Genomic DNA, 9,240 nt, shown 5'->3' on the forward strand with positions numbered 1-9,240 from the left:
ATGTTTTCCAACCAATCGCCTGCCCAGACCCTCCCCCAACAACACTGTTGATTGTTTGTGCAATTAATCTTTTTTTAAACTGGAATCATGATTGAATGCATATAAGTAAAGGAGCTGTGGAGTTTAGTTGTGACTGCCACTTTGTGTGTGTGTGTGTGTGTGTGTGTGTGTGTGTGTGACTCAGGTGAGTGATTATATACCAGTAACCACGTCTTAACAACTACTCCCTAAAGCCACTGCTGTGACTAATGATGGACAGATCTCATTTTGGTCTGTGACATCTGCACATAATCACTTTGCTGTTAACACACGTAGATCTGTGTCAACCATAATCACAACCTGATGATGTGACCACAAGTATGTTGGGTGACATGACTGGTGACACAGAGAGATAAATGAAAAAGTCCTGCTCTACCCATTACTTAACAGAATATTACCATAATACAGAGGTGGTTGCATGACTGTAGACTCCTAATTGTGTTTAATCTGTCTCTTGCAAGTCCCCCACCCTGAAGTGCAGGACATTAAGTAATAAAATGATGCAACTTTTGAGCTTTGAAAATCCAGATGAAAAATAGTTTCAGTGTGAGGTCAAACAAGGAACAAGGTCACTTTTTTTTCAACAGCAGCCTCTCTTTATGACACTGTGTTAAAAAATATAATGAAATTAATGGAAATTGCACGGCACTGTTTGAAGTACCGCATAAATTGAGATGGCTGCTTTTGCACACACACTTCAAACTTCTGAGTATGAGAGGGGAAAATGGTTACAGTAATATCCACAGAGTTACTGTCCACACAAGCACACATTATCTCTCTCTCTCACGCACACACACACACACACACACACACACACACACACACACACACACACACATTCAGACTCTCAGTTACTTAATGACACAGCAGTGTTAGCATCATCAGGAAGTTTGACTCTATCAGCATGCTTGCAATGTTTCATTTGACCTTTCTTACCTACAGCAGTCTTACAGTACACGCACAAAATGTTTCCAGGAGATTATGCAATCATGCCTCATCAAACCAACTGTAATTAAACAGACACAATGTAGAGTTGAACATTTCCAGTTTTGCCTGCCTTGCAGAATGGAAGCAGATGAGAAACCACAACAGATTGACACTTACCTTTTTGATCTGTAACTGCATGGAACTATGTGTGGTGTTAATGCGTCTGCGTGTGTGTGTGTGTGTGTGTGTGTGTGTGTGTGTGTGTGTATGTGTGTGTGTGTGTGTGTGTGTGTGTGTTTTTTGTGTGCATCAGAGAGAGCTTAAAGTGATTGGTGTTGGTCTGGGGCTAGGGTCGGGTTCATGCTAAAACACCGCAGACTTTGTTGGACTAGGGCTTGAACACCGTGGGCCAGGGCTGGGCTAAGGCTGGAGTTTTTGCTTTACAAAAAATATGGTTAATGGATATTTTTTTTTTTTCAAACTTTTGTCAGCATCGGTTTTGACGGTACAAACACATATCCCCTTAATGACACCCAAATCAATTCTGGACATAATTAGTTTAACTAAGCACATTAAAGTATTCAAAACACACATTTCCATGCTGTGATTATGTCAATTATCATGGTTGAATCACAACCTGAAAGCCAAAATCTTCCAAAGAGCATGCAGTCTGATATAGCACATAACTTTTTTTTTTTTTACAATAACCAACAAAACTGGCTTGTAAGGCATTTGAGTATAGTGGATAGTATCATCAGTTCTCGCTGACCTTGTGGGACATACACAGATCTCAGCTCATGGTTCCTGTGTGTTATGTGCTCTGGTTGATGCTCTTTTGGTTTATGAGCCATTTTTGGTCAGTGACGTGCAGCCACAATCTAACTACTCTAAACCCATAATATACCTTAGCTGTAATGACGGTATCTGCTGGTGTGGCCACAGATTACAAAACTTAGTGATGGAGAAAAACATTTTAAATATAGACGTCCTGTGTCCTCTGACTATCCAGCCACTGGTTAGCTGACACACAGAGGGTTCATCCCTGATGCAACAGGACAGCTCTCCCTCTCCAGCTGGGTAAGTCACGTATTGTCATGCACTAACATGACAATCAAGAGACAGATAACATGACATGATTTTGGTGAACAAACAGTCTCAAAAATGGAAGGTGTTATCTATTGGTTTTATTTAGTAGACAAACCTATCATCAGTTACAGTGTTTTGGCTCTTTTCGGTTTCCTCTTTTCAAATGTACTGGCCTCTTCTTGCACCTCTGGTACAGAAAGACCTATTTGGCTGGAGAGGGTTCACCCTCTAAATCCTCTTTAGAGTCCAAAAAGTCTAGTGTCCTGAATGACTTTGCTGCTGCAGGAAGACACTGGCACCATCTAGAGGGTGCAGATGAAGATCTGTAGTCTTTTGAAAATACTCATACTGTACGTGATTTAATGTATTATAAAGGTGTGTCTCATAAAAATTCTCATATCGTTCACATTAACCTTTGAAAAAAGTATGTGTATTTAATAGCCAGAGAGTGTCTAGATAACCTTAATTGATAGCTGCATCAGTTTAGTATGAACAAAAGCTGACTCTGTCCTGAGCAAACTATAATACAGTGCTCCTGTGATCCAAAGATAGTTAAATATAGTGATGTATTAGACAAAAAGTGGAAAGAGTGGTCTTTTTAAAAATCCCAACTTTTATTTATTCTGCAATTAGGCTGGTAAACATAAACCCTTTGTCAGTATGATGACCAATCCATGTAATGCATACAGTAACTGAAGAATCATAATTCATACACCAAAAGCCCTTTGTATGATTCACTACAGTACAGTGAGATATATTTTTCACATGGAACATAGTATCTATCTATGTCTCTGAGGAAAGTTGATTTCACTGTGAAACAAGAACATCTTCCACAGACACAAACAGTCAAAGCATTTTTATCACAAAGAAAATGAATGCACCTAAATGTTGGGAAATGGTCGTTAGAGAAGTGATGAAGATATTGTCATGCTTCTACAACAGCTAATGATTCAAAATTAAACAATTCACATCATCCATTATATATAATATTTTTGTCATCAACTTATCAGCAACAATGGAAGGCATGCTTTGTAGGAAGATAGATAAAGACAGATAAAAACAGTGATTACAAAGATCATTGATCCTCACAGCATATAAGGAGGGTCAGGGTAAGATCATTTCCAATACACAAAAACATAATCTGGGGCTCCTGTATCTTATTACCTTTATTTAATCAAATAAAACCAGACTTGGTCATTCGTCTGATTGTTAGGGAAACTCACATCTAAAAGTAGCTTGTACAATGTGACATATCTGGTAAAGCTTTTCCAATTGCTGTAAAACGGCTGTCATGCAAACAACCACATATGACAACCTTTGTTTTCACTGTGATGTGAACTGTGGATATATCAGTAAGAACTGCTGCCACTTGCTTTCGAGATTAAATTATATCATCGCCCCTGCTGTGCTTTGGCTTTGGCACGTCACACAAATTATTTCACACTTTTGATGCATGCTGTAAACTGCTCTGTGTTTGTGAGTAGAGTTCCACACATTGTGTCATACGCCTAGTTAGACCTCAATGCTGGAAGCCAGGCGCAAGCAGAGGGTTGACTCTGTTGGGATGTCCTGGCGAGTGATCTCATTCCCATCCAGTCGCAGCGTCCGGAGCTTAGAGAAGTTGGTCACATCCATGACGCTGCAGAAACTACCCAGAGTGAACTCTACAGGGAAAGATGGCAAGGTGGTGAAGAATGTATTTGTGTCTTCCCAAATTACTCCAAACATCCAACATGTCAGCACCTACCATATATGTAATATTATATTTACTTTATATTTATGGATTTAATTTATATTATTTATTTTATAGCTAGGAAATTAAAGCTATAGTGCGTAGTTTCTGCCACCCCCTTGAGGAATTCTAAGTAATGACAACATGTCATTAGTCAGTAATGACCCCATCCTCCACACAGTTGCTAGTAGCCAAGAAGGACACGGAGGATTAAAAAACATATTGGAGGTAATTATCTTCAGGGGCGTCAGACTGGGGGGAAGAAGGGGACTGAGTACCCAGGACCCTCATGTGAGGAGGGCCCAAAAAGATGCTAGAATGAATAGCTGTGGATGCAGGGAGGGGCCCATAGAAAATGCCTTTCTACAGGCCCCAGAATTTTGTGCTATGCCCCTGATTATCTTCCCTCGAGTTTCTACGCAGGAAAGTCACCGGACACCACAATCATCTGAACATAGCCATACTGAGAAATACAGAGAGAGTTGTGTGGAGCTGATAGTCTTAATTAGCTTTGTAGCAACTAATTTGGCAATGGCTTGAATGTAACAGATGTTCATTAATATCAAAAAGTTACGCACTAAAGCTTTAAACTGCTGCTGCAAGAGGTCCAAATTATTTTGCCAAAATATTAAATACAAAATAAGCAAAAATGTAATTTAACGTGTGGAAAAACATCCTTAGTGAATATTATTTAAAGATAATGTGCTTCATTAGGACTGTGTGTGTAGTTTGATCAGATTTAATAGACCCAGAGACATCAGCAAGTTTGTTTCCACAACCCTTTGCACAAACAGGTGAAAAGAGCACATCCCAAAACTGTGTTTATGTAGAACCTGATTGCTCATAGAAGCTGATTGATAAATCTTTTCAGGCCCTTTAATACCTTTTATAAAAATGATAAATAAAATGTGTATGCATTTTACCTTTGATCTGGTTGGCTTGCATATAGAGATGCTGCAGTGTGGTGCTCACTGGGGGGATTCTCTCCAGTTTATTGTAGCTCAGGTCTAGCTCCACCAGCCCGGTCACATTAAAGGTGTTGGCAGGAATACCCTTGTCTGTTAGCTGATTGTGAGCCATCCTGACATACTGCAGCTGAGTGAAACGGCTGAAGAAGCCCTCTGGTAGAGAATCAATGGAGTTGGACTCCAGGTAAAGTTGGTGCAGATTTTCGGGGAGTGCCTCTGGGACCTGGGACCAATTAATGAAAATATTACTGGAGGCCTGCAGATGATCTATTCACTTAACGGGACATTTGCAAACACTCTGATACACATAATTACCTTAGTCAACTTGTTGCTGCTGATGTCCAGCAGTGTGAGGGATTTGAGTGCCTTCAGGGATGTGCCCATGTCTGTGACAGCGTTGTCATGGAGATACAGGATAGTGAGGTTATCCATTCCCTCTAGGTCTGCAGCTGTTACCTAGGCAACAGTATAAATAATTTTAAAGTCTAATATCTGTGATGTACAGCCAAAGGAGTTAACAAGAGGGGCTCTGCATGAATATCAAACTATGCAATACATTACCTTTTTAATCTTGTTGTGGTTGATTCTCAGGTCTCGCAGGGTGCGAGGGAGGTTTGAAGGAAAGGTGGTCAAATTGTTGTGTTGTAGATATAAACGCTCTAATCCCTGCAACTGCATAAATGCCTACAAAATAACATGGAGAATGAACAACTCACTAACCTCCACAGCACGAAAAAGTCCAACTGAAATCACATTAGGTTATATCCCTTGTGCATTAATGAACAGTCAGTATTATTTCAAATTCATTGTTAATATATATATATATATATATATATATATATATATAAGTAGCATTTCTGATAATATAATATAATTATACCCCGGCAGGAGAACTAGAGACACATTTAACAAACTTGCACTGTAGCACTGTAGTCATGGGCAAACAGTGTGTTGTTAGCAGTTGTAAACCAACCAAAGTCACATTTGTATTTTACATGCTGTTCAAATCCACCTCTTTTTGCTTGATTTTCACCTATTTCCCTTTACCAAAGTATAAAGCTTATAACCAAAATGCATGTATGAGGCTTCATTTGAAACCTAAATCCTTCTAATTTCAGAAAATGTGTTTGATTAGCATGTGATTAAAAAACAACATACACTACAGCAGTTCAAACATGGTTCAAAATAGTTATTTTGTTACTTTATTATATAAAGTTTCGGAACTCTAGTCCTAACCTAATGGGAGCTAGGAAGTTTTCAGTATTTGGTATCACATGTGTGCCCAAACCTCTCCAAAACCTCTTCAAGTGACCAAATTTTGCTAAATGCTTTTACTCACTTCTATGCTATTAGAAAAAACATAGTAAAGACTTAAAATGACTTACAAAACCTTTTTACATTCATTCAAACACTGTTGAACATATTTTTTCTCATAAAACACATGTATGTGACTGCTGGATCTGGGCAACTTCAAAGCAAGGCCCGCCTTTCAATAGCATTCACACACTACTACTACTAGCTGCTTCGTAGGGCGGGACTAGTAACGACTATATTATGGACACTCAGTAGTGTACTGTAAATTAAGATTTCTTACTTATCATCATAATTTTGCTTCATCACTGATAGCTGTTGAGTCGTACTGTAATTTAACTGTAATTTTGCATCTATAAAAATGTGGTGCATTGTATTTGGGATTGTTAGCAGAAAATTGTGCACATACCATGGAAAATACATGAAATTTGTAAGGTCACTATATAGCGTATACATCTACACATTTGGACACTCAATTAAAATGGCAGACAATAAATGTAGTGCTTTCGGACACCGGCAGTGTAACAGTCTGCCTATATGAAGAACAGTGACGTTACTGCTTTTTTTTGCTTTATTTGATTGGCTGTATGGAAACAAGTTCTCCATCCACATGCAGTAGGAAGAGAACTAACGGATTAATACAAAGCCATCATAAAAACCAAACATATAAATGTCTACCGTTTGTCTGGGTTTTCTTAAAGGAGAACACAGGACATGTTTTGCAGATATGTATGTAGAAAAAACATGCAATTTTAATTGTATTAATTTCAGTTTGACTTTAAACTAAGAGTGCCCAAATGCATACAAATCTACCTTTTCTCAAATGATATATGCTGCATTAAAATCATGACTTTTTCCTAATTACACTATGTTAGCCACCTACCAGCCTTCTGACAACCATTTAGACCAGGGATCTTCAACAGGGGGTCCGGGACCCCTAGGCGGTCCTCAGAGTCACTGCAGGGGGGCCTCCAAATTATTGTAAAGTTTTTTTTTTAATTAAAAAGTGAATCCAACATATTATTAGCAAATATAAATCCCCACTGATGATAGGCTTACTGGACTATAGATAAGGTAGTCACTAAGATAGCCATCCACAGATCCACTTTTTTAAAAGCTTAGTATTCTATGCAAAAAATTTATGTATAAAGGCTTGAGGCCGCCCTACACGTTACTGTAGACCCAGTTTAATATGCAACTTCATTTTATTCAATATGTAGTACGGGGTCCCTGCGCCGTCTCTCTTTCAGTTAAGGGGTCCTTGGTTAAAAAAACGTTGAAGACCCCTGATTTAGACCATTATCACAACTTCATGCTCTGAGCTCACGTGTGGCTGGATCCGACTGAGACCAGATGTAGATTTACCTTCTTGCCAATGGCGTCAGATGTCAGCTGGTTGTGGTGCATCATCAGCCACTCCAGATTGGTTGCATTTACTAGAGCTGAGTCGGACACAGCTGTGATGGCATTGTTTTGGAGATACAAGTATTTCACACGGGAGGGGATGGTTGGCATGACTGTCAGGCCCCGCCCATCACAGTACATGGCGACTGGGAAGGAGGGAGGGCAATCACACTCATCTGGACACCCTCCTGTGGTGTCTGCCTGCAGGGAGCCAAATCTTTGGCTCTGGGGGCCGTACAGCCAGGCGAAGGGGTCTTGTCCATGGGAGCAAGAGAGTGGAAGCAGGGCAGACAAGAGGAAGACAATCACCACACGCATGGTCACAGTCATACAAATCTTCACTGTAATCAAAAGAGACAAACAGAGGGACAAATCAATAACATTCAAAATAGAAAATGAATTAATTCACAAATCGACAAAAATTTTTTTTTAACATTTTCAAACAGATACAGCTCAGAGTAAACTGATGGTAAAAAAGTGTTCTTGTGCTGATTCTCTGTATCCACTAAGGGAAAGTTCCTCCCTCTTATATAATATAAAGGCACAGGGTTTGAAAAAACCTTTCAAGAAAATGCTGCCAAATTAATGTCAATGGTACAGTGCAGCTTATTGACTTTGTTTTAGAAACGTTACTGCCTGCAGAGAGGTACATTCTTAGGGGTCTTAACCCACAGGGAATCCAGAGAGGAAGCATTAGAAAAAACAAAACAAAAAACCTTGCCATGAATGGCAGCTTTGTTAAAGGTTTGCACTGCTGCTCCAAAATTGTGGTAAAATATCCAATAATTACCCTCAGAATTGCAAAAAAAGAAGTTTAATCATCTCCTATAAGGTGTCATAGAGCAATACCACAGAGACAGACACATGTTCACACACACACACACACACACACACACACACACACACACACACACACACACACACACACACACACACACACATGCATGTACATACAAATACACATACACACACACCTACCTGATCAGAGAGGCTTGCCCTCCTTGTCCTCTCTCTCTCTCAGAGTGTGCTCAGGACTGAAGGGGACTCTGACAAACACTTTGTAAAAAACATATTCCTCCGCTCCCTGCTCTCCTTTCAGTTCTGCCATCCCCCTCTCCACCCTCTCTCTGTTCCTTTACTGTTGGTTCCTTCCAGTCCCTCATCCACCCGCCCGCACCCCATTTTGTGTGTTTAGGCATGGCCCAGCACACCCCACACCCCACTCTGGAGCCTCTTTTTCCACATGTGAGTGATGTGAGATGCAGCAGTGGCTGTGAGGGATTGTTCCCATCTGTGTGCAGCACATTAAGTCCCATTCAGTTGAACCCCACTGTTTCTTGCATGTGCGTATGTGTGTGTGTGCATGTGCGTGTGCATGTGCATTTTGGTTTATATGACACAAGTGTGATAAATTGTTGCTGTTCATTATTCTTTTTTTTTGGTAAATAATAGTGAATCTATATCCACTTTTTTTCCTGTTTAATGTAGTTAAAGGGTCATGTCATCATTAAAGGAGATTACAGCATTTAACTATTTATCTTGCAGTACTACGCTATACTAAACTACAATACTAGTGTAAATGACAATACTATACAAAGACATAGTTTCTTGCTTTCAAACATGATTGAGCTAGACTGATAATGGATAACAAAATAGTACATCCAAACCCTCTTCAGCCCACTTAGCAAAAATCCCTGTGCCAGAGAGTTTGTAGCAGGGGTGGATCTAACTCTCTCCAATCCTCTCCAACAACCTTTCATCTTGTAAAGGGTT

At 39.7% G+C, this 9,240-nt stretch overlaps 1 protein-coding gene across 2 annotated transcripts; it reads right to left on the reverse strand.

The window, feature by feature from the left end:
• Positions 1-2,645: 2,645 nt before the first annotated feature.
• fmoda (fibromodulin a) lies at positions 2,646-8,704 on the reverse strand. 2 transcript variants are annotated; one of them, XR_004897702.1, is made up of 7 exons: positions 8,446-8,704; positions 7,429-7,808; positions 5,314-5,436; positions 5,068-5,208; positions 4,708-4,975; positions 3,396-3,716; positions 2,646-3,240 (listed from the first exon to the last, which is right to left on the reverse strand). XR_004897702.1 is itself a non-coding variant. In XM_031323022.2 (6 exons), exons 2-6 carry the CDS (start codon positions 7,795-7,797, stop codon positions 3,565-3,567), a joined length of 1,053 nt encoding a protein of 350 aa, XP_031178882.1. In that variant the 5' UTR covers positions 7,798-7,808; positions 8,446-8,704; the 3' UTR covers positions 2,646-3,564. The 2 variants fall into 2 exon arrangements, 1 of the variants encoding a protein (XP_031178882.1); XM_031323022.2 differs by having other exon boundaries at positions 2,646-3,716.
• Between the last annotated feature and the right edge of the window lie 536 nt (positions 8,705-9,240).

The sequence above is a fragment of the Sander lucioperca genome, chromosome 6 (assembly GCF_008315115.2).
Source record: "Sander lucioperca isolate FBNREF2018 chromosome 6, SLUC_FBN_1.2, whole genome shotgun sequence".
NCBI classification, from domain to species: domain Eukaryota; kingdom Metazoa; phylum Chordata; class Actinopteri; order Perciformes; family Percidae; genus Sander; species Sander lucioperca.

What these genes read in the sequence shown, in the direction of transcription:
- fmoda (XM_031323022.2), bottom strand. Translation starts at nt 7,797, where the DNA reads ATGACTGTGACCATGCGTGTGGTGATTGTCTTCCTCTTGTCTGCCCTG. An exon ending in CTGACGCCATTGGCAAGAAG is followed by an intron (nt 5,437 to 7,428) that starts GTAAATCTACAT and finishes GTTATTTTGTAG; the next exon opens with GCATTTATGCAGTTGCAGGG. An exon ending in GCAGCAACAAGTTGACTAAG is followed by an intron (nt 4,976 to 5,067) that starts GTAATTATGTGT and finishes AATTGGTCCCAG; the next exon opens with GTCCCAGAGGCACTCCCCGA.